Source organism: Physcomitrium patens, chromosome 22 (assembly GCF_059467195.1).
Source record: "Physcomitrium patens ecotype Gransden chromosome 22, ASM5946719v1, whole genome shotgun sequence".
Taxonomy (NCBI): Eukaryota; Viridiplantae; Streptophyta; class Bryopsida; order Funariales; family Funariaceae; genus Physcomitrium; species Physcomitrium patens.
The window spans coordinates 2,522,407-2,548,191 of record NC_143431.1 but is presented as its reverse complement, the minus strand read 5'-3'; the positions used below and the strand labels follow the sequence as shown (position 1 = coordinate 2,548,191).

General features: G+C 34.5%; 1 protein-coding gene and 1 long non-coding RNA gene across 2 annotated transcripts; both read right to left on the bottom strand.

Moving 5' to 3' along the window:
• Positions 1 to 3,051: 3,051 nt before the first annotated feature.
• LOC141044767 (uncharacterized) lies at positions 3,052 to 3,467 on the bottom strand. The gene is made up of 2 exons (XR_012216443.2): positions 3,326 to 3,467; positions 3,052 to 3,220 (listed from the first exon to the last, which is right to left on the bottom strand). It is a non-coding gene; the product is annotated as an uncharacterized LOC141044767 (long non-coding RNA).
• A 235-nt stretch (positions 3,468 to 3,702) lies between these two features.
• LOC112275399 (uncharacterized) lies at positions 3,703 to 6,870 on the bottom strand. The gene is made up of 7 exons (XM_024505764.3): positions 6,651 to 6,870; positions 5,775 to 5,911; positions 5,327 to 5,493; positions 4,970 to 4,999; positions 4,716 to 4,747; positions 4,477 to 4,596; positions 3,703 to 4,187 (listed from the first exon to the last, which is right to left on the bottom strand). Exons 1-7 carry the CDS (start codon positions 6,858 to 6,860, stop codon positions 4,095 to 4,097), a joined length of 789 nt encoding a protein of 262 aa, XP_024361532.1. The 5' UTR covers positions 6,861 to 6,870; the 3' UTR covers positions 3,703 to 4,094.
• Between the last annotated feature and the right edge of the window lie 18,915 nt (positions 6,871 to 25,785).

Below are 25,785 nucleotides of genomic sequence, written 5' to 3'. Positions count from 1 at the left end.
TAAAGAGCCTTATTTTTTTGCTCTACTTCTTCATCAACTTGATGACCCTCAAGATTGTGAATCCACCATGATTTGTTGTCTCTAAAGTGTCAGTAGTCCTTGCATGGCATCAATCTCTATTAAGATTGATTGTTGTACCATAATATTGGCTAGTGGCATATGACTCTATACTATAAGTTGTACTTCCCAATTTTTGAAATCTATAGCATTGATCCTCTATACAATCCTAATTACCTCTTCAAATGTTTGTAGATCCCTTAATTCCACCTCTTGCTGGACCATAGATTTCAACCCTCGTACAAAGCAATCGATCATCTTTGCCTCTAAAATACTATAAATTTAGAAACATAGGAACTTGAATTGGGAGACATAATCTTATACTGATCTAGATTGTGTAAGGTTAGCCAACTGATCATGTATTAACTTCCTTGCATTGACGAACAAAAATTGACTCCAAAATTTAGTCTCAAACTCCTCTTACTCACAAAATCTACTTTGAGCTCCATAGCTTTGGATGCAATGTTGCGACCAAATGACTGCTGCACCTTTCAAATAACTATATGCATATATAATTCCTTTGCTAGTATTTGCCTTAGATAATTGGAAGTACTATTGCATGCTAAAGAGCTATTGGCACATATCTTCTTATCTTGAGATCTTTGAGTATGTATCGAGCTTGCTCAATTTCAATTTAACAGATGTCAATTTTTTTATTTTAAAAGCTTCTATTTACCCTTGTAGAGTGGCTATCTAACCTAGGAGGTATTCTATCTAAGTGTCTATTTGGATTGCTCTACTATATCTTCCATGCTACAATTTCATTATTAAACTTTGCTACTGTAATATCTTCTTTCCTTCTAGTTGACTTCTTAAAGTGGCTTCTTGTGGTCCAAAAATAATATCCGATGTGATCATAACAATTGATTTCCAACTAAATGGTGGCTATCAGCTCACTACCAAAGAATAGACTAACACTTGATCTAATATCAATGAAACAAGACTAGTTTTTTTAATATTTAAAACCTTATCAATTCCATAACAATAAAGATCTTGATACAACATAAGACCAAGTACACTAGAAAAAAATTAAAAATAATTGAAAAAAAATAGAATATGAAAGTCAAAATTGATTAAAAGAAAATAGAACCAAACAAAACCAAACAGAATAGAACAAAAGAAAAGGCAATCAAACTTTATTGAGAAAAAGAGTCTAAAGCCATATTTGATCAAATACCCAAATGGCCTCAGGTAGTCCTATTTATACTTTATTCAATTATCTTGGAACTTTCTAAAATGTATCTAATGGTGCATCCTACTAAGATAATTACCTTTCTAGAAGATTCTAAAAAATACAAATTATACAAATATCTTATCTACGCCTTGTTACACTAAACATTTGATTAGACACTGTGGCTAACATTATTTTATTGTATATTGTCTTGCTTAAAAATGCACCAAGTATTAACCTTTGAAAGGTAACTTATATTTTGTAATAACAAAGAATCTAACAATCCTAATATAATCCTAAATAGCCTTTAATTGAACCTTTATAATTCAAGTCACACCTTAATTTAATCCTAAAGAAGTTTAATTAAATTCCAAAAGAATGAATAAATAAATCACAAAAAACATTAAAGAAATCATAAAGAATACTAATAAAATTCTAAAGAAATTCTAAATGATTTATAAAGAAAATTATAAAGAATTATTAAAAAATCTTAAAATAAATTTAAAAATCCTAAAAAAAAAAAGAATTATAAAGCTATTATAAAGAAATCTTAAATAAATCCTAAAAATATCATAACTATATTCTAATCAAGTACTAAGTAAATCTTAATCAAATCCTACCATAATCTTATATAAATCTTAAATAAATCTTAATAAATTCAATAATTTTCTAAAAAAATCTTTAAAACTTCTAATAAAATCTTAACCAAAGCTTAATCAAATTCTTAGTAAATCTTAATCAAATCCTCTTAAATTCTAATCAAATGGTTTAGCAATTTTAAAACCTCAATAGTTCTCAATTAAATCATTGGTTTTACTTTAAATTTTTCACATACTATAATCGACTAATTAATAACAATCATAAGAAATTTGAAAAGAATCCAAAGCACTAATTGAGAGAAAATGCTCTTAAGATACTTAAGTATCAATTGTCTTCTTTCTTCAACCTTGATAAAGATCCACCTGTGATTATATTTTCTTATTACATTTTTCAATTGTCTTCAAACTTTATGATTTTTTAAAAACTAAGTTAACTATTAGCTTACAAAAAATTACCTAAATACAATTGGTAAATTGCAAAAGTTCAAAGAAATCTTCATTGACCCTTGATATCTAAAATTTAAGACTGTAAACCAATTGAGTTTCAATAATCTTTAATCTAGCTATTAGATTGATATCAATTTTACAAAACACATTGAAGACAAGTAAATTTACTACCTCCCATATTATCCATGTCTTTCTAAATTATAGTTCATATTTTTCTCACTTTATAGCCATGTTGCAACTCAATAACATAAAGGTCTTATTGCAATTGACTTCTACATATTTTCAAATTAATCAATTGTTTGCTCTCATGGTGGAGTGAAATAAGATCAAGTTGTAGCATTAAGTCTGGTTGAATCCCTAGACACAGACAGTGTATTCCAGCAATAGGAATCAATGTAACAGCAACTAGGATCAGTGCTGTGCAACAACACCAGCCGGCCAATCTTTTGCATCTACAGCAGCACATTTGATGGTAATGCACAGGATCACGAGTTATTACTACATTGTAGAGTTAACATTGCATTCCTCATGGTGATTAACATTCCACAGTCAAGAGACCTTGTTCTCCGGAAAAGTTGAGTAAATGCTGGACAATGAGGAATAATTTACATCAGAACATGAACAGCTGCAGGAACCAAATCTCGAGGGGAAAGCCGCTGGCCATTGTTTGACATTATCTGTAGTTCAGGTCCTTGCTGAAGACATTAAAAAGATTCAATAGACAGAATTAAGAAATACTACACCTAACTCATGTTCATTATCGAACATTCACAAATTAAAACATAATAACAAGATTGACTTCCAGCCAAATGAGGTTGAACAACCACATGAAATTACAGAAATAGACAATCTCCTCATCGAGTGTGGAATGAAACTGCACGATGAGTATGAGCTTGCCCACAAATTCAAGCACCGGCAAACAACCCCATTTCAGTGTGTGGCCCATCTGCACTCCAAACAGCTGTCAGCATGAACTCTCTGAACAAACTCCAGCGGTAAGCACCCACATAAGCAGGTTCGATTGTTACATTGATGAGCAAGCACACCCTACCAGCTGAGTTGTCGAATTCGCAGGTCTTCCATCGCCTCTTCCTTCACAACAACTTCGCTTGTCTGCCCCGTTGGGAATTAAGTACCAAATCGAGTTACGTTGGTAGAGTACCAAATCGATCAGATATTCTAGAAGGTTCTGGACTGTCTCTTCGAAAGACTCTGCTGCAATGGAAAAGGGGAGAATAGGCTAGAATGGGCCCATGTATTGTTCACAAAACGAGTGATCATACCATACTCAATAGAATTAACATCACTGCATCATGTTTGAGGCTTTTCCATGTGACTACGATGTGGACGGTGGTAACAGTGACACAGTAAAAGACAATGCAAAGCGAACACCACGTAGGTTAACGATAAGGATTATGAAGACTCCCGTGACTGAAAGAACGATATCTTAGTATATCCACCCATGAAATATCAAAACTACAAAGTGTTTTTGATAAATATAACGTTCAGTTGATCTTTCATTCCATTCGTTCCTAAAACCTTCGTGGCAACTCCTACTCTTCTCCACACAAGAAACAAACCGTCCTGAAATCATTTTGTAAGAAGAAAACTGTACACCGCCAAGAAAAGCTGGTGTGCAAGCTTTTTCATTTATCTAGTTCTTGTGCGGTCGTGTGTTGGCACTGCGTAGCGGCCACTACCGAAACTGTAAGAACTCAGTGGATAGAACATAGCTGTGCCATGAATTAGCTTAGAACGCACGAGTTTTCGCAAAGAGCAGGACCCTCAAGGATTCAAGACTTTTCATAAAACCACTTGTTTCAAAGAATGATCTCCTCAGCATAAGTAGGGCTATCACAATCGAGTGAAAGATCATCCAAAACTATCCATTCGTCAGTCACTCTATTAAATTCCTGCTCAAATGCAAAAGCAAGGTTACTTCCAAAACGTTTAATAGCAAGGCATGCAGTTGCAACTGACTGATAAGCAATTTCTAGCAATAGTAAAAATTTAGAACTGAAGCAGATATTACCACAAAACTTCGGTGATGACTAAGATTATCACTAGAAAAATTGACTCCGTTGTAAGGGATACAGAACTTCATTGGATTAGTCATTACAAAGGAACTTAATATGGAGAACTTCTAAAAATTAGTGAAAAATCAAGCATTGAAAATAAGCTTAGGAAGAGCGTGAAACGTACTGTTCTAAGGATACGCAAGTCCGGCAATGACGCAAATGCAGCACCCTCCATAGGATCTGCTCGCCACACACTGCTGTTGGGTTCTCTATATAGAGGCTCGATCTCCACAAGAGTCAAATTCTGCATAGTAGTTTCCAGCATGAAACCTAATTTTATGAAGCTTATTATCATAAATTCATGATGAGGTTCAATGAAGTGATAAGGAATCTAGAATCAATAAGAAGACGAGCATACTATACCTCTACCGAAAGTTTGTCTCTGTCTCCTCGATCTGAACATCAGAAAACACACCTAGAATTAAAACAAAGCTGTGCAGTCTCTGTGCATGGAGGATTGATCTTGTTCCAATAGTTCAGCACTAAGAAAATCAAGATTGTTCAAAATAAGAAGAGGTAGAAAAGTAACGAAGTGAGAGAGTAATGCATTTCGGAGTGATAATGCAGTTCCGCGTTTCTCAAGATTTCCGATTCGATTCGGAATTTTCAGTACTTACCTATGTTTCGACTAACAACAAGACCAACCCCTACACAAGACACAGCATTGCGTCAACACATTCCTCAGCCCCATTTTAAATATTCAGTAGAAGATGGTAGAGTGGACAAGAAGAAAAGTGCTGTTCAGTCTCATGCTTGATCAGCGCACTTATTGATACCCAAATTGGAAAAGAAAACAAAAGGATTTGAAAAGCAAGCTTTAACACTGAATAAATGACGCTTACAGCTTTTTTTGTACTTTGATTGACAAGAGCAAAAGTATTGCCAGATTTCAGGTGTTCAGCACACAAATATAAACCACACATGAACACAATTATTAATTTCAATATTAGGTGTGACAACGTTAAAATTTAAACCTTTCAGTCGATCATCTTGATGCTGAGCTTTGATAGCATCAGACAGGGGATATTCCACAACGTCGCCGTTTTGTGCTTCTGTCCCACACACACTTTCACCATTTTCAGGAGTGTAGGTTGATCCCGATCTAGCCGCCGCAGAACTACGAGCATCTCCTTTCCTAGTTCTGTGATTGTTAACTTTACTCAGCATCTTGGTGGAAGTAGAGAATGAAACAAAAAAAATGCAGTCCAAATCACGCTCCATGGACAATGAGTGTATTGCCAAAAAAGAGCGAGGCTATAGCTTTGTGTAAGCTTTGGCAGTTATTCTAGAACAAAAACATGTAATAAGACATAAGAAAGTATAAAAAGGGTGGCTGGACAAGGAAAAGCTCCAAAACGAGAATTTTTGAACGACATGCAAGTGCTGAAGTAATAAGAAACAGAAGAGACTTTAGAAACTAACTTCCTCTTAAAAGGCTTAAACTCAGCCCACGTTTCCCACACTTCCTGAGCAGCTCCTCTTCTATTGCTCTCGCGACCCTTCAGACCTTGCTCACCCGTCTCATCGTATATCTTCCTCATTTCTGGGTCGATGAGAATCTGCCCAGTTTCAATCCAATCAGAGAACACATTGTAAAATTGAATTCATACGGTGGTCATAATAACGTATGTTGCGTTAGGTGATTTCATACACAAAATTTCGGATGCAAAATTGTAATATCATTGACAACACTAAATACACAAATTTGGTTCTGCCTAGAAGTCATTTATGATCCCAACCGTACAATACGAACTAAAATGATGAATGCACTAAGTGAATTGTGCAACGGTGAAATCCACATGCCAAAGTCACATTCTGAATTTTACTCGAGTTAACCGCCGCACCCTTTTCAGATGAAAAAGATAGCCACTGGATCTATTGAGTGACCTTGTTACGGTACCAGAAAAACCAAAAAAATAAATAAAAAGATTCATATCTACTATGCATGGTTCTAAAAGTTATTATAAATTTAGCATGATATGTGCCTCTGCTAATAGTTTTCTCATCTATAGCCTCCTGGATACCCTCATTCTCTTATCCAATTTTTTTCGCCCAAGCTGTGCAATCTAGCGCAGGGGCACTTGAAACTGCATAAAGAACTTCAACAAATCAAAAACACAACCGAATACGAATAACTCGCTGTGGAAGGTTACGCTTGCTCCACATTGCAAATTCCAATGTATAACTCCGCGGATAACAACTCGATGCAATGGAGGATGCTCCGTAACATCTCAGGAAATCGACAAAAAATCAGGATTCGAAAATTTCCAACTCACTTAGGACATTAAAAAGACGAACCTCGTAAGCATTGCTGAGCTCGATGAAACGCGCCTGTGCGTCCGGGTGCGAGCTGACATCCGGGTGATGATTCTTGGCCAAATTGCGGTAGGCAGACTTGAGCTGCGCCGGCGAAGCCATCCTTTCCACCTTCAACACCTCGTAAAGCTGAGTGTGAGCAGCGCGGCAGCTCACAACTGCAGCCCTCGCCATCGCCACAGCCATCGCCATTGCTTACTTCCTCAGTTACGGCTCCTTCTCATCAACCATAGCCAAGGTTATAAAAGCTAGTCTCACGGCATCGCAGAGTCCTTATACCCGGATATTGAAGACCCGGTACCCAAATATCTGGGTTGAGAACCAAGTGGCGCCGCGTTCAATCTCCAAGTAGATTTTTCCGTTCCCTTGCTAATGCACAATAGTTCCCATGGTTAGAACACTAGAAAATATTAGAGATGGAACTTGGGAATCAACGGCTAAGATTCTCTTATTCTTCATTACCAATTAATATCTACCTTTCTTTCTTGTTTACTTGTGAAGAGGTGTAGGGCTAAGTCTTAGACAATCACTTAATCCTACGGGGGGAATAGCACTACATGTGTAGGGATAAGTTCTAGCCTGGCGCTAATCTTGCCCACGCCAATTAGTGCTCCTTCTGCTTCAGTTTAAACGGATGAGGCTGTACCTCTCTAGTATAAATCAATGGATGGAAACCTAAAAGGTATTTGGGTACTCCTCTTGCGAATACGATTTGCCGCTAAATTGTCGTGCTTCGTCTCTTGCATATCTGGTTGTCTGTTTAACTAACCTTTGACTAGGAGGTTGCGTCTGACTCTGGCAAATTCCTGGTCGCTGGGTAGATGAGGCGCGGAAGCCGTTAAGCACTTCCGTCGCGCTTGGACAGGATTAAGATTGTCGGTAAGTGGCTATTCTATTCGTAGTTGACATGATATGGCCAGCAATGCGTAATGCAGCTTGATTGTGTAGTTAAGTTGTGGTTGTGGGTTTCCACGACACTTCACGTCCAAGCAGATTGATGTGGGTTAAGTCTGCATCTAGTCCTCAGTAAACTAGATCGAATCCCGGTCCTGGATATGCCACCAATGGTACTGATTCGCGTGAGGGCGTTAAGTGGAATTTGTATTGGTGGACATCTAGTCTTGTAATGGCATAAGGGCCATCGTATCGCGCCCTGACTTTGCCTTTCCTTTTGCAACGTTTTTCCACTCGTAGCGCTACTCAATCCGCCATGTGAAAGGGTTTGGTGTAGCGCACTCTTTTGTCATGACCTTCTTTCTGCTACAACTGGGCTTTCGCGATATTGTAATGTGCGATGCGATTGCACTGTCGCCTTTGCTTAATCAACATTTCCACATAGCCAGCCAGGTCCGCTAGTTCGGTGACAGTGATCATGTCGTCTTGCAGAGTCATTGCGAGCCTGGGTTTCCTGCCATACAATAATTCAAAAGGAGAAAATTTCGTCTTGCATGTGCACTAGTTCTGTATGCAAACACAATAGCTAGAAGCGACGTGTGGCAAGATGAGTTGTAGCTGCCATTCTTCTCGATTAATGAGCACAAGGTGCGGTTGAATCGCTCCGTGAGCCCATTACATTGTGGATGGTACGGAGTGGTTGTTGTGTGCTTAAGTGTCATGTGGATTGCGAGGACATCCATGAGGGCATTGCAAAACTTCGATGCATTGTCGGTATGGATTTCAATAGGTCTGCCGTGAACCATCATGATTTTGTCAAAAAAGAACTGAGCAACTAGGTCTCAGTCCTTCAACTGCAGTGGCTTGACCTCCACTCATTTGGTGAAGTAGTCGATCGCTACGATCACGTATCGATGCTTCTTGGTAGAAGGGATGAGCGGGCCCATCAAATCTATGCCCACCTGAGCAATTGGTGCTGAAACTGGGAATAAGTAGTTTGAGGTTGATTGTTTTGGGATAGTTACGTTTGATCTTGCATGTCTCACAACTGTGGATGTAGTTGGTGACATCCAGAACCATCCTCATCCAATGGTAAACCTATTGTAGCCTAGCTAAAATTTGCTTAACTCCAAAATGACCAGCTAATCAGGATGCATGAAACAAGTCTAGTATATTGTTTAATTGTGATCGCCTTGGGACCTGAAGGCTGCATCTGCCTTATTGAGTATTATTCTGATAGAAAAAAGCATCACCCCAAGCAAGGTACTAGGAAAGATGATACCTAATTCTCCTCTTCATGTCATACTCACATTGGTTGGTATTGCGCTACTCAAACAAATTGCTAGGAAAACCTTGTACATCTTGTTTTCCATGAGGTGTTGCAAGTTGTGGATAGAGCAATTGGCTGTTTGAAGGTAAGGGAAGGAGTGGTTGCCCCTAAGAATCTCCTTTCTATATGCTTGCTTTTGTTAGCTATCACAACAAGGAGTGTTCATGGATTTAGTCAATAAGTGAAGCAAAAAATCACATGGTATAATGATATTGTGCATGACTAAGTTTCTTTTGTGGAGCTATGTCGAGTTGGAGTAGGATCTATATGATGTTTAATATGAGGTAGGAGGTTATGACAAAAAGATTGCTATTGGTGTTGTATAATGTAATTCTTCCTTGAGAATGCACCAAGCACCTAGTTGTGGAAGGTAAATAGATTATTCAACAACAAGATTCTACCAAGTCTAATAGAATCTTGAATAAAATATAATTAAATCTTAACAAACCTAATCAAATTTTAACCAATTCAAAAGAAATTTAAAAGAAATTACTAAAAAAAGAAAAAATTCAAATAATAATAATAAATAAATTCTTAAAAAATATAAAATAAAAATCTTAAAAGAATAATAAAAAATCTTTTAAATAATAAATATAGAAATAATAACTAAATCCCAAATAAATCTTAGATAAATCCTAACTAAACCTTAGTATAGTCCTAAAAAAATCTTAATAAAATTTTAACAAATTTCAACCAAATCTTAATCAAATCCTAATAAAATCCTAACTAAATCCTAAACAAACCATAAACAATTCAAAGAAAATCCTAACCAAATCTTAACTAATTTCATAGTTTTTTTAAAATTTTAAAAATTAAACCATTGATCTTATTTAAACTTTTACGCACACTTCAATCTACAAGCAATTAATACACATACAAAATTTCAGAAAAATTAATTCACCAATTAAACAAAAAAAATCCCAAACCTCTCAAATGCTAATTGCCTTCCATCTCTTACTAAAATATTGAACTTTCAACAACAATTTTTCCTTAGTATACTATTAAATTGCTTCAATAATTGGCTAGTATATATATTTTTAAGTTAAAATAGCTTTCACCAATTTTTGCTTCAATTGAATTAGTGGATTTTGTAAGATTGCAAAAAGAATCAATGGCCCTAAATTTCAAGTATTTAAGATCTTAATCCAATAAAACTCTTATATCCTTCAATCTAATTGTTTGATTGATATTAAATTTTTTAAACACATTTATAATAAGCGTACTGACAATCACATAAATTTTTATTTATAAATTATCTATAAAACTCACAAAAACTTCAAATTTAAAAACTTCATTATATTTTTAAGAGTCTAAAACTTCTAAATACATCTCTTACTTTGAAAAGGCGTAAAAAACTCAATATATCTCTAAATCACATAAAAAAAAGTAACAAAATTTCTTTCATAATTTTGTTCTCAATTCTTATTCTTTGATTAATCAAAGACTTCTAAAATTGCCGTTGGTGTGTAGTTTTCTACTTGGTGATTGATTCTAATCTTGATTCATGACCAATCTACTTTCAGTATCAATTCTTTATATTATGAGATAAATTTTGTTTAATCTTATTCTTAACTTCTTCTTCTTAAGATGTCTTTATCAATTAATTATCTTTTCTACTTTGATTTGGCTCATTTATGTTCCAATAAAATAAATAAAAGTCTCTTCTACAAAAAAATAACATTAAGTCTAAAAGTTTTTACTACTTTCCTATCATTTATCCTTATTTTGCTACTATATCTTTCTATTAGGCTCTTTTATAATAAAATCCATATTTTTTTATCTTTCACCATATAGTCATATTACCACATAACATCAATCTGAATAAGTACTTATTTACAATGTGTTTAGTTAAGGTGTGATATTTTAAGGTAGAAGAGCCATCAAGAAGCATATTGGTTGTAGTTGCTACAGAGATTCTACTTGAAGTAATTGGATGTAAAAAGAGAAGAAGTATTGTTGGTTGTTAACAAATAAATTGTGGTTAGTTTGGTTTTGAAGTCAAGGATGTAGGAAAAAAGTTTTAATTTTGAAGTTAAGATGCAAGAAGAGGCAGAGTATATCAACATGATCTTGATCTCGAATACTTATAAATAAAAACCTAAATTGATTAATCTAACTTTATTTTATAAGATTGAGTATATTGGAAGGGGAAGAAGAAAGAGAGAGGGAGGAGAAAAAAGAGGGGGGAGGAGAGGAGATGCCAAAAGAATCAATTGTGTATATATAGAGCAACAGATTTACAAACTTGAAATAACGTTTGGTATTTTTTTAAGTTGCATAAGTCAACGCATCCACATTTTTATATAACTATCTTAATTTATAGACAATTTAGTATTCATAGGACTGTAGCATAAGCGCCCAACATATAAGATGACATATAAGATCATACAAGGTCATAAGCATATGTTGTTGTATTATGTAAAGCCTTGCTTGAAAATGCACTGAGCACCTGGTTATAGAAGGTAGAAAAAAAATTGCAACAACAAGATTTTAATTCTAATAGAATCTTAAATAATTTCAATTAAATCTTAAAAATTTTAATCAAGCTTTAATCAAATCCAAAAAAACCTAAAAGAAATTACAAAAGAAGCATAAAAATATCCTTATGAAATTCAAAAGAATTATTAGAATAAATCTTAAAAATATCTTAAAAAAATTCTAATAAAATATTAATTTAATCTTAATTAAAATCCTAATAGTTCTTAATTAAACCCTAAATCAAATCCTAGTTAATCCTAAACAATCTTAAATCCAATATAAATCCTAAATTCTAACCAAACTTTAGTCAAATTAACCTAATCTTAGGATAGTTTAGAATTTTAATATCTACCAATTATACCATTGATCTTACTTAAGATTTTACATACCTCTCAACAACTAAGTTGGCAATAAGCACATAAAATTTGAAGAAGATCAATCCTAAATTCTACTTAGGTATTGGTCAGCCTCCTTCTCCAATTTAAATGTTAAAATTCTAATGCCAATATCTCCTTCTTGAATTATCAAATTGCTTCTAAAATTCATGTAAACTATTGAAAATTAAGTCTAATTTTCAAAAAAAAAAAAAAAACCAATTGACAAATTATTAAAAATCTCAAAAATACTTAGTAATCTTCAAACTCCAATTTCTAAGACCTCAACCTACTAAAACCTTCAAATACTTTGATCTAACCATTTGATTGACCACAAAATTTGCACACATATTTACAACTAGCACACCAACACTTTATCCAAAATTTATCTATATACATACCATAGAACTTAAGAAACATTCAAATATATAAACATAAATTTATTTCTTAAAATCTAAAATAATCGTGAATATTATTAACTTTAAAATTTTTCCAAAAATTGAATATTATTTGCATTGATATAAAATCAATGCTCAAAAATCTCTTTATAAGTTTGATCTCAACTTCTATTGTCTAATTTCTCTAAAGAACTCCAAAGTTGCCATAGGTATACAATTTTGTCCTTTGGAGTCTGTTTTTGATCCACATTGACAACCGGTCCTCTTTGAGTATCAATATTTGATAATTTGAGATAATGTTTACTTAAACCTATTGGTAACTCTCTCCTAAATATGTCTATATCAATTACTTATCATATTTACTTTGATTTGAGGCATTTATGCCCCTACAAAGTAAATAGAGGTTCTTTCTTTATTAAGCAACATTAAAATTAAACCTTTTATTACTTCTTGTTATGGACATACCTATGTAAATCAATATTTACTTATATGATTTAAATAATAGTAGATATAAGTAGGTCAATTCCATGATATCTTCTATAGAAGCTTCATAGATGTTGCTTTGACTTTATAGGTATCTTTAATTGACTTTTAGGTTAGAAATGTCGTCAAGAAGTTGGCCATGTGTCACACATATTGGTAGTTTGAAGAACAAGCTAATTATGTAGCCCACACATAGAAAACTTGTCTTGTAAGCTAAGGCATATGTCCTACAAAGTCAACATATATTAGAGGTCCTATAGAACATTGCCTTGTAGCTCTTAGTTATATAGTATATATAGAAGCAAGAGTGAAGCCCTCTTCACTCATGTCAATTCCTTTCTTACTTCTAGTCTAGATTTAAGAGTCTCTAGTTTCCTAGTCATTTGGCAATAGGCAATCTAGTTTCATTTTAATATACATACTACTTCATTTATATTTTGTGACTTTTCTTTTGACACAAATTTTTCAAGTTTATGCATCTTCTTCTTGTTCATGTCCTTGAAAAATTGACAAGAGTATACTTACTATATTAGAGCTTTATTTTTTCTTGATTAAAAGTGGATTATCATTTTTTTCTTGATAAGACATAAGCATATTAAAAGGTATAGATTATCATCTTTCAAACTAATATTATTTTTAGTATCTTCTTTGTTCTCAAGTCTCTTCTTCTATTTGTCTTTAGCGATATTAGATATTTATTTTTTACCTAATTTTATAGAAAATCTTTTTAAAATAGAAATTATAATAGCACAAATGCAAGAATAATTGAGGGAGTTAATGCTTGCAATGCATCGACTTAGTTTACCACCACAAGTAGCAATAAGAATAGCAAAAAGTGAAGATATAGATATGTTTGGAGTTGCTTCAACATCTACATCCAATCATGTTTTTTTTCCTATGGTAGAACATCCTTCCACTACTAGAGAATCAAGAATTGCATTGCATTAAAAGTTTGATGGCATAAGATCCAAGTTTCGAGGATTTATCAATCAAGTACAACTTGTGATTGAACTTCAATCCCAAAGCTATCTAAGTCCAGGATCACAAGTTAAATTCATTAGTACAATTCTTTCAAGTTCAACATTATTGTAATTTTTATCTTTTCTCGAATGATAAGATTCAATATTAGATAATTTAGATGTTTTTTTAGCGGTGTCATAATACATGAAGTCTTTTTTGAGAATATTCCTAGCACTTGGCTGTGGAAGGTAGAATAAAAATTGCCATGACAAAATCCTAATTCTAATAGAACACTAACAATGCTGAACAAGCTTTAATCAAATTCAGAGAAACTTCAAAAGAATTCCAAAGAAACAATAAGAAATCTTAAGGAAATATTAGAATGATTACAAACATATTTCAAATACATCTCAATTCAATCTTAATTTAATCCTAGTTGAAGTCTTATTCAACTTCATTCAAACTTCTAGCCAAAAATTAACTAAATCTTAAATCCTAAACAAACTCAAATAAAATCCTAAATCCTAAATCAAATCCTCATCAAACTTTAACCAAACCTTAAATCCTAAACCAAATCCTAAATCCTAAATCAAATCTTAATCAAATTTTAAACCCTAAATCAAAACCTAATCCTAAATCAAACCCTAACCAAATCCTAACCAAATCCTAACTCTAATCCAAAATCCTAAACCAAACTCTAACCAAATCTTAATCCTAAATCAAATCCTAACCAATCCTAAACTATATCCTAACCAAATCCTAACCATAAATCAAACACTAATCAAACCTTAAATCCTAAACCAAATCTTAACCAAATCCTAACTCTAAATCCTAAACCAAATCCTAATCTTTAATCAAATCTTAACCAAATCTTAAATCCTAAATCAAATCCTAATCCCAAATCAAATTCTAATTAAATCCTAATCCTAATCCTAAACCCTAAATCAAACCCTAACAAAACTCTAATCTTAAATCAAATCTTAACCAAATCCTAGTAATTTCTACAATAGATTTAAACCTCAATAACTAATGAATGAATCATTGATCTTAAATCAAATTTTTCACACTTCTTAAAAACTAAGTTAAAAATGAGCAAAAAAAATTTGAAAAAGATCAAAATTACCAAATAGATAATAACCTCAAAAATGTGCTCAGGTATTAGCCAGCCTCCTTCTCCAACCTTGATACCAATCTCCCAAAGCCAATATCTCTCTTTTTGCACTATTCGATTTATTTTAAAATTCTCATACATATAGAAAACAAGTTTAATATCTTCTCATATAAATTTCACTCCAATCCAACTAGTAGATTGCAAAAAATCTTAAAACCCTCACTAAACCTAAAATTCTACTTTCTAAGACCTTGACTCACTTAAACCTCAATAATCCCTAATTCAACCATTAAATCAAGCTAATATTTATAATACATATTAAGCACAACTATGACGACTAATCCACATAATTTCACTTGTAGATTTATTATAAAACTCTTCAAATCACTAGAAACATCAACCCTATTTTATTTCACAAAATCCAAATCATCCAAAAACAATCTTAATTTTGTAAAGCTCTTACAAAGTCATAACAACTTCAAATTATCCAAAACCAATGCTTATAGAAACCTTATCCAATCTGCTATCAAATTCTATTCTTTGATTTTCAAAAGAACCCTTGAGTCATCGTCGAGACTTGGTTTTGTACCTCAGGGTCTGATTTCGATCCTAGTTCATAATCGACCCTCCCTGGGTATCAATATCTAATTTTTCTAAGTAGATTTTGTTAGAATTTACTCTCAACTTTTTTTTTAAAGATGCCTATATCATTTATTTTTCTAATCTACTTTTTTTTGCCTAATTTATGGTCCTACAAAATAAGTAGAAGTCACCTTTCTTAAAAGGCAACATTAGTACATTTTAGTTTTACTATCCTTTTCTCTATTAACTATATTTCTAAGATAATTTTCTCTAATGCTTTGAACTAAGATCTCCTGCATTATAATAATTTCTACACTCTTTCACCTATTAGTCATATTACATCACGACAGCAGAGTTTCAATCCATATATGAAAAACATGATCTATAAGATCTATATCTTACGACAAGACAATTGATCTGTAATATTATATATTTTTCAATTTTGACAACTTGTAATTGATATCAAGTGGGATGATGGTGCACTTATTAGCCATTTTTTCTATAGATTATAATATGAAGTAAAGAAATTGATGCTCAACTTACTTAATCCTCAAACATTGAGTCAAGCAATTGACTTTGTTGTGAAGCGTGACAATTGACTTTTTGAATTTTGATTTGAGAGTCAAATAAGTGGATCTCAACATTACTATAATTCAATGGCAACACCAATATATACATTGAAAAGTAGAAGATATGCAAATTGATGTGGTACATTTCAAACCTCTAACTAAGCAAGAAAAGACTCATCATCATCAAGAAGGATTGTACTTATATTGTAAAAAATCTAAGCACGCTATTCAATATTGTGAAAAGAAATGACATAATTATAAAATATGGAGTACAAATATCAAAGAAGATAATATATCAAAAAACAAGTTTGTCTAGCTACAATAGGGACCGTGTGTCACGGACACAGAATACAGACTTGATATCTACCAAGAAGTTCAAGAAGAATTGGCAAGAACTAGATTAATCAGATGAATACAAGAACAACACCAAAGAGGTGAGCTAGAGCTCCAAGAGATGTGTTGTCGAGACTGAAGAACTCTTCAGCCTCGATCCCAATATATACTCCTATTTAAGAAGCTCCTCAAGCAACTTCTACCAACTAGGAAGCTTCTAGAAGGTTCCAGAGACTTGCTTCTAGAAGGTTCTAGAAACTTATCTCTAGAAGGTTCTAAGGACTATATCCCTAACATCTTCTACTAACTAAGAAGCTTCTAGAAGGTTCTAGAGACTTGCTTCTAGAAGGTTCTAGAGACTTGCTTCTAGAAGGTTCTAAAAGCTTGTCTCTAGAAGGTTCTAAGGACTATGTCCCTAACATCACCCCCTCTTTTAGCTTCGAGGTCTCTGAGAAGCAATGTTGTTATCAATCAGTACCAACGCAAGAAAATGAAGATCTGTCGCATAACGTCTGCTATGAACTCCAATTGTTGTTCACGAGGTAAGTAGTTCATCGGCCCTTAAAGCCAACGGTAGTGGCCCACTCCTTCAACTTCTGACCAAGCATGAACTTCCGTGTCTTCATTGTGAAATTGTCCTGAAAATATGCCTTCTGGTTGACCATCGTAAGCAGGCTCGGACTCAAATACAATCACCAGTGATCGGTTACTTGATATCCTTCGTCGTCGTCGTGGTGCAGGTGGTTCTTCATCTCGGGGTCGCCTTCGTGAACTAGTTGGTTGAGATAATCTGACTAGCATAGTATCTATCTCTTGGCTATCCATATCAGAAGACCAAACTATGGCTACTCAAAAAATTCTATTTTATCTTGGAGAAAATAACTACATCAACTACGAATTTTGGTGGTGCTCTCTCCCTTTCTTATATTCTTGGGTGAGCAAGCTTCAGAAAGAAGCTATTATCAAACCGACTTAGGTTTATGAGGATGTTGTTGATGAAACTCCTGTACCTTTTGCGGCGCATTGGTGAGATTTTCAGCTGGCTCCCACGTTCGCTCATTAATGTCGTAGCCGCACTAATGAACAAGATACTTCAACTTGCCCCACCTTCGTCGAGAATCCAGCACCTTTTCAACCTCGTATTCTTCGTGGTTCTCGATCTCAATACTAAGTGGCGGACATTGTACTCTTCCAGGAAAAGATGACTCTCGATAAAGCTCCAACAAAGAAACATGAAAGACTAGATGTACCTTCATAGAAGCCGGTAATTCCAGACGGTATGCCACTGGATTGATTTACTTTTGGATGATAAATGGTTCCAATCTTCGATAGTCCAACTTATCACATGGTCGCATGGTCTTGATATTCCGTCGAAGAAGCCATGCTTTATCTCCAATTTTGAAAGTAGGTGCTTGATTCCGAAATCTATCTGCAGACGCCTTGTAGGATTCTTGAGCGGATTGTAATTGAAGCTTCAACGTATTTTGAGGCTTTGATAGTTGTTTCGCAAATCCTTCAGCTGCTAGATTGTTATTTGTTGATGGACTCAATAAATCAAGCTTTGGATGATACCCATAGTTAGAAAAGAATGGTGTGTATTGAGTCGACGCATGGAGGGTGTTGTTATATGCAAACTCGGCTAGCAGTAGATATGTGGTCCAATCGTCTTACTGATAGTTGATGCTGCATCATAAGTATTGTTCCAAGACTTGGTTCACCCGTTCCGTTTGACCGTCAGTTTGAGGATGAAAAGCCGAAGAAAGCTTGATATCCACCTTCAGTATCTTAAAGAGAGATCTCCAAAACTTTGATATGAACTGGGTTCCTCAATCTGATACGATATCATCTGGTAGTCCATGATATCGATACACATTATCGAAAAAGAGCCTTGCTGTGACTTCACTGGACGATGTCTTCTTGCAAGGGACAAAGTGTGTCATTTTAGTAAGCCGATCTACCATGACAAAGATGCTATCAAATGAGTTCGATGATGGTAGATCCATGATGAAGTCCATGGAAATTGAAGACCATGGTCGACGTGGAATTGGCAATGGTTGTAGGAGTCCATAAGGGCGATGCCGAGGATTCTTAGATCTTGAACAGATGTCGCAAGAGAGGACAAAATCTTTCACATCCTTCCACATTTGGGGTCACCAAAAATCTCGAGAAATAAGCTCCAAGGTCTTGTTGAATCCAAAATGTCCCGCAGTTGGAAAATCGTGGCGAGATTGAAGAACTCGGAGTCGTGCTGGTCTTTTTGGGATATATAACCGCTCTTCAAAGTATAAAAGATCTCCCTCCACCTTGAACTTGTCGTCACTGACACGCTGCTTAATATCAATGGCTACTGAATCTTCAATGGTTATGGCATGTACCTTATTCAAGAAGTCAGCATCAATTGGCATAATAGTAGCGCAAAGCTGAAATTGCTCTAGCTTCAACAATGTCGTACATTGTTGATCAAACGCTGCTTCTCCAGCCTTTGGTACAAGATACGATCTCCTCAATAAGGCATCAGATAGTCCTTACTGCTTTCCAGGTCAATAAGTGATAATAAAATTGAACCTAGATAGCAACATACTCCATCGAGCTTGACGTCGATTTAGAACTCGAGCCGACATGAAATATTCCAAATTCTTGTAATCTGTATATACGGTCACTGGATGTGCAGCTCCTTCAAGAAAGTGATGCCATTCTTGGAAAGAATCCACTATAGCAAGAAATTCCTTATCGTGGATCTCATAACTGATTTCAGCAGCACAGAACTTTCGAGAATAGAATGCAACCGGATGGAGCTTCTTATCTTCTCCCATTTGTGAAAGTACAGCTCCCAAAGCAAAATCCAAAGCATCAGTTTCTAAATAAAAGGCCTTTGTAAAGTCTGGATGTACCAAGATTGGAGCCATAGTAAATGCGGTCTTCAGGTTTTGAAACGCCTTCTCTGCTAGAGGTCCCTATTCCAGCTTATCCTTGCATGTCAACTGAGTGAGAGGAGCAGCAACTTGAGAGTAATTCTTGATAAAGATACGATAGAAGTTGGCAAAACCAAGAAAGCATTGTACATCTCTAACCGTCTTCGGAACCTTCCAGGACACAATTGCTTCCACCTTCTTGGGGTCCATCTTCAAGCCTTCCATAGTTGCAACGAACCCCAGAAACTCCATCTCTATTTGGTGAAATAAACACTTTTCCAACTTGGCATATAGTCCTCGCTCGCATAGTTTCTCCAATACCAAACGAACGTGTTTTTCATGCACTTCCTCATTTTTGGAGAATATCAAAATATCATCCAAATAGATGACAACAAAATCGTCAAGGTACTCTCGGAAAATATCATTCATCATATGTTGAAAGACCACTGGAGCATTGGTAAGACCAAAGGGCATGACATTATATTCAAAATGGCCATACCTTGTATGGAACGATGTCTTCCACTCATCTCCTTCCTTGATTTGTACGAGGTTGTAAGCTCCCCTTAGATTAATTTTTGTAAAGATCCTTGCACGTCCAAGTTGTTCTAAGAGACCAGAAATCAAGGGTAACGGGTAACGATTCTTCTTTGTTACCTTGTTGAGGCCTCGATAGTCCATGCACATCCGCAATGAGCCATCTTTCTTCTTCACAAATAAGATGGGTGCTCCAACTGACGATTATGAATGACGGATGAAGTTCTTGGCTAAATTCTCATCGATGTACTTCCGCAACTCCGCCAACTCTATCTGCGATAGATTGTAGATTGGGCCAAAAGGCGGTTGTGTTCCTTCCTGTAAGTCTATGGCACAATCATATGGTCTGTGTTCCGGTAGCATGTCGGCATTTTTCTTTTGAAACACGTCTTTAAAATCCTTATATTGCTCAAGTATACTTGCTGTCGAGATCTTCTCCCCGGTAGTTGGAGCCGCATAAATGACAAACGGTGTGCCTCCCTTGGACAATCTTATAAATGTTCTTGCTCCAATAAATAAGGATTTCTCTATTTGGGGTTTTCTATTAGGCTTGCTCTTAGGTGGTTTTGTGGGAAAGGTCATCTTTCGCAACTTCCAATCTATGGATGGGTTATGCTTTTCTAACCAGGAAAGATCAAGAATAACAGGATTTGATGGGGTTCTAGTAATATTAAAAATAATATGACTACTATGGTCCTTAAACGTCACTTCTATAGGTTCTGATTCATGGGTGACACTACCAGACAATAAAGGTCGTCCATCTATGACCTCAACATGAACATGTTTGGATTTTTATACTAAAGGGAACTTATGATGCTTTGCAAATTCTTCGTCTAAAAAACAAGCAGATGCTTCTGAATCTAATAATGCTAAGGTTCTCAGTTTCTGAGGGCCAATAAACAAAGGGATTGTAAAACAAAGGGCAGGTTGAGCGGAAAGAAAGGAACCTGGTTGTTATTGCGATATTTCACTGTCCAGCCGCACGGTTCCTAATGTGGCTGGGCATCCTCGTTTTCCTAAATAAACGCACCCCTAGTCTTGATAATATGTCAATTTTGCTTCTTGGGGTAGTTTCCAACTTTGTGGCCTTCTTCACCACAATACAAGCATAGACCTTCCTCCATATGCTGCTTTTTTTCTTCTAAAGTAAGAGATTTAACATGTACCGCATCAATTTGCATGTCTTCTACCTCTGAATGTGAATTCACGCTGCTTGCCGACATAGTTGGGGTGTGGCGAACCGTATGTTGTCTTGAACGTTGGTCTTGGCGGCGTTGAAATAGGCGGTTATCGCACTTCATAGCTTAGCCTATAGCTTTGTTGAGCGTTTGCGGATCAGGAAGAGTTAACAGCAAATCCTTCACATCGTCCCTTAAACTCTAATAGAATTGACTCATCAACGCTTCTTCATCCCAATTGATGTCGCATGCTAATTACTTGAAGTTTGATGCAAAGACTGATGTAGAGCGCATCCCTTGTCGTAGTGATCGGATCTTTGTTGTAGCCCATCGAACCTTGTCATGTTCACCAAATGCTTCCGCAAATGCCTCCAAAAAGGTTTCAAAGTTGTTTAGTATGGACGATCGTTTCTTAAACAAAGGAGCAAATCATGATAGAGCTTGTCCTGTAAGTAAGGTTCCAACAAGTCCAACACGTGACTCCTCCGTTGGATAGCGTTCAGGCTGTAAAACTGTTATCAACCTCATTTGGTTGACGAATCCTCGAAACTTGGAACGTGTACCATCGAACTTGTTCGGAAGGCTAACTCGGGATTCCTTATGTTGTAGAACCAGCGGTGCTTGTCGAACCTGAGGCAAAGTTGCTTCTCCAAGTGTAGAAGTTTGAGGCTGGTGCAACCTAGATTGTGCCATCCCAGATGCTCCATCATTATGAAGCCTTGCCACGACTCCTTCAATCTCTGCAGTTCTTTGCGATAACATAGCGAGGGCATTCATGATAGCATCTAACTTGTACTCTGAACTTTTCGTCATACTAATGTCTTGGCCCCCGACCATTCTAAGAGAAGGACAGAAATGACTCTACAAGAAGACAATATTGGTTTAGAGGAAGGTACTCCGCAACCTCTAAAATGCCTTAAGAGCTTTAAGAAAAGGGGTAATCCACTCTCTCCAAGAAGAATAAGACTCCAATATTGTAACAAAAGAAGTATCAGATTAAAGGAGGGTAATCCGTAACCTCTAAAGTGCTAGTATACTTCCAAGCAGAGGGGTAATCCACACTCTAACAAAGAAGAAACTAGCTCTGATATGTGAGGTGAGTGAAGTCTCGACAAACTGTCACGGACACAGAATATAGACTTGATATCTACCAAGAAGTTCAAGAAGAATTGGCAAGAACTAGATTAATCAGATGAATACAAGAACAACACCAGAGAGGTGAGCTAGAGCTCTAAGAGATGTGTTGTCGAGACTGAAGAACTCTTCAGCCTCGATTCCAATATATACTCCTATTTAGGAAGCTCCTCAAACAACTTCTACCAACTAGGAAGCTTCTAGAAGGTTCCAGAGACTTATCTTTAGAAGGTTCTAAGGACTATGTCCCTAACATCTTTTACCAACTAAGAAGCTTCTAGAAGGTTCCAGAGACTTGCTTCTAGAAGGTTCTAGAAGCTTGTCTCTAGAAGGTTCTAAGGACTATGTCCCTAACACCGTGCTGCTAGAACCTTATACAATACCTAATAAAGGTCCTATTTTCTCTTTAGAATCCTCTCTTTGTTTTATATTAAATATTATTTTAATATCTATATATTACAAAGCCTTTGTCTTGTTAAATTTAGGAGCCTTAATGTGTTTGTTAGATGAAGAATTAGTTAAAAGACTTAACATATCTTTAATAAAGAAAACTAAAATTGTTCATATAGAAGTCATAGATGGTCGCTTGTTGTCTACTAGAGATATTACTCACAAAATCCTTTCCATAGAAGAAATATCTAATAGTCATAATAGCTTTGTGGTATTTAATATCATTAAATCTCCGTCTAATCCAATCATTTTAGATTTATTGTGGTTAGAAAAATATAACCTTTGAGTAGATTGGATTTTTTTGTACTCTTGACTTTTCTAAAAGTATAATTAAGAATATAATTAATCAAATAAAAAATCACAAGTCTAGTACAATTAAATCCATATTTGTAGGTACAAGAGCTTTCTTACGTGTTGCAAAAAAAAAGATCATCTTGTGTCATTTATGCCATACCCATTTCTAATTGTGCAAAGACTTCAAGTGATATTTGAAGCCAATATCAAGATTTTCAAGATGAATTTGAAGAATAAAATACAGATATTCTTCTAGAATATCATCCTTATGACTATTTAATAGACTTTTAAGAAGGATTATAACCGCAATTTAGACCAATCTATAATTTATCACAAAATGAGTTGGGTAAACTCAAAGAATATATTGAAGAGAATCTAGCCAAAAACTTCTTACACCATTCTAAATTTCCAGCAGAAGCTTTAATTCTATTTGTGAAGAAAAAAGATGGATCATTGCGGATGTGTATTGATTATTGACGATTCAATAAGATCACCATCAAGAACAAGTATCTATTACCTTTAATATCTGAACTTCTTGATCAATTGAATCAAGCTAAGATCTATACAAAAATAGATCTATAAGGGGCATACAATCTAGTATGCAGCAAAGAAGGAGATAAATGGAAGACTGCATTTTGAAATACGTATGGATATTTTGAACATAATATCATGCCTTTTAGACTTACAAATGTACTAGTAGATTTTTATCATCTTATGAATGATGTTTTTCAAGCATTTTTGGACAATTTTATTATTTGTTAACTAGATAACATCTTGATCTATTCCAAGAACACAGAAGAATATGAAGTTCATGTTCGTTGTATCTTATGAAAATTAAGAGATGAAGGACTTTATATCAAGATAAAATATATATATATATATATGTATTCTACACTACTCAAGTTGACTTCTTAAGTTAAATCATTTCAAATGATGGACTTATGATGGATCCTAAAAAAGTTCAAACGATTATAAATTAAAAGATTCCAAAAACGGTCTGAGATGTCTAATGTTTTTTGAGATTTGTCAATTACTATTAGATCTTCGTCAAAGACTTCTCTTAAATTGCAGCTCCACTTACACATTTGACTTGTAAAGACAAAGTTTAATGGAATAAGAAGCAAAAGCAACATTTGAAGCTTTAAAGACAACCTTTGTTTCTGTAGCAATCTTGTATCATATTGACTTCTTTAAGGTATTTTTTATGGAAACAAATGCATGAGACTTTACTTTGGGTATTATATTATCATGAATGGGAATAGATGATAAATATCACCTAGTAGCTTTTTATTCTAGAAATCTTTTGATAGCCAAGATTAATTATGAAATCCATAACAAAGAACTTCTTGTAATTGTGATTTTTTTCCAAGAATGGCTTTATTATCTAGAAGGTACTTTCAGTCTACTTACCGTATATACGGGTCATAAGAACCTCGTATGTTTCATGTCAACTCATATTTTGAATTGTCACCAGGCTCGTTGCAACATGTCTTTATTAAGCTTTAAATTCAATATCACTTATTGGCCAGAAAAATAAGATTTTTCTGATGCCCTTTTCAGACATTCTTATCTTGCACTTAAAGAAAGAGATGCAGCTTTTAATGAATAAAGAATAATTTTATTGAAGCCAAAATAATTTCATCTTTGAGTAGTGAAATCAACATTGACTATTAATTCAACTTTTTTCAAACAAATTCAATCAAATATATTCTTTGATTTTCTTATTTATAATACTACTTTTAAGTCTTTTGATACTTCTAATTTTGAGTTCAAGAACAACCTACTTTATTTCAAAGGATGCCTATATATACCAAAAAGAGAAGCACACTTACGTGTTTTTCAAGTATATCATGACTTTCTAACAGTATGATATTTTGGATACAATAACATTTTGGAGTTAATATCTAGAGATTTTTGGTAGCCGCAAATGTGAAAGGATATGAAAGACTTTGTTCAATTGTGTGACATTTGTTCAAGGTCAAAAACTCCTTGGCATTGACCTTATGGACTTCAACTATTACTTATTTCAGAACAACCATGGTCTTCTATTTCTATAGATTTTATTATGGATCTTTTAATCTCAGGATTGTGTGATTCTATATTTGTGATAGTAGATCATTTTACCAAAATGGCACATTTTGTACCATGTATAAAATCTATCACAAGTGAAGAAACTGCCAAGCTTTTCTTTAACAATATCTATCAATAATATGGATTACCAAAAGATATTATATTAGATATGTAGACTCAATTTGTATCAAGATTTTGGAGAACTCTTTTTAAGATTTTAAAGGTGGACATAGAGCTTTCTTGAGCTTTTTATCCTCAAATTGATAGATAGTAAGAGCATATAAACTAAATTTTGGAGCAATACTTAAAGTGTACCACCAATTATCAATAAGACCATTATAAAACCTTCTTGCCATTGGCAGAGTTTGCTTATAATAATATGATGCATTCTTCTATACAACAAACACCTTTCTTTGCCAATTATGGTTATCATCTATAAATTGATACGTTTGACTTTTCAAAAGTTGATAATATTGTGGCAAAAGATTTAGTAAATTGTTTGTCAAAGCTACATGTAATAATGAAGATGCAATGAAGGGAAGTTCAAGAATGACAAAAGATCAATGCACATGCCTATCAAAAGAAACAACCACAATTTAATATAAGTGACAAGGTACGGTTGCTTTATCATAATATTAAGACTACTTGTCCTTGTGATAAGTTGGACTACCGTAGGCTTAGACCTTTTTTTATTTGTACACAAATCAATCCAGTTGCTTATTAGTTACATCTATCACAGGCAATGAAGATTCATCTTGTCTTCCACGTGTCTCTTCTTGAACCATACAAGACTGTGAACATAACAAGAAAAAGACAAGCTCCACCTCCTCCTATAGAAGTAAATAATAATGAAGAGTTTGAAGTAGAAGAAGTTCTAGAGTCAAAGAGGCACCAAAATAAATTAGAATATCTTATCTATTAGCACAAATATGATATTAGTGAATGCATATGGGAGCCAATAAAGAATCTTATTAATATTGCAAAGATGGTGGAGGCTTTTTATTAACAATATCTATCTAAATTAAGATGAAGA

Coding starts and splice junctions, on each gene's coding strand:
- LOC112275399 (XM_024505764.3), bottom strand. CDS start 6,860: ATGGCGATGGCTGTGGCGATGGCGAGGGCTGCAGTTGTGAGCTGCCGC. Junction 5,494..5,774: donor TTTAAGCCTTTTAAGAGGAA/GTTAGTTTCTAA, acceptor TAACAATCACAG/AACTAGGAAAGGAGATGCTC. Junction 4,188..4,476: donor ACTTGCGTATCCTTAGAACA/GTACGTTTCACG, acceptor GCATTTGAGCAG/GAATTTAATAGAGTGACTGA.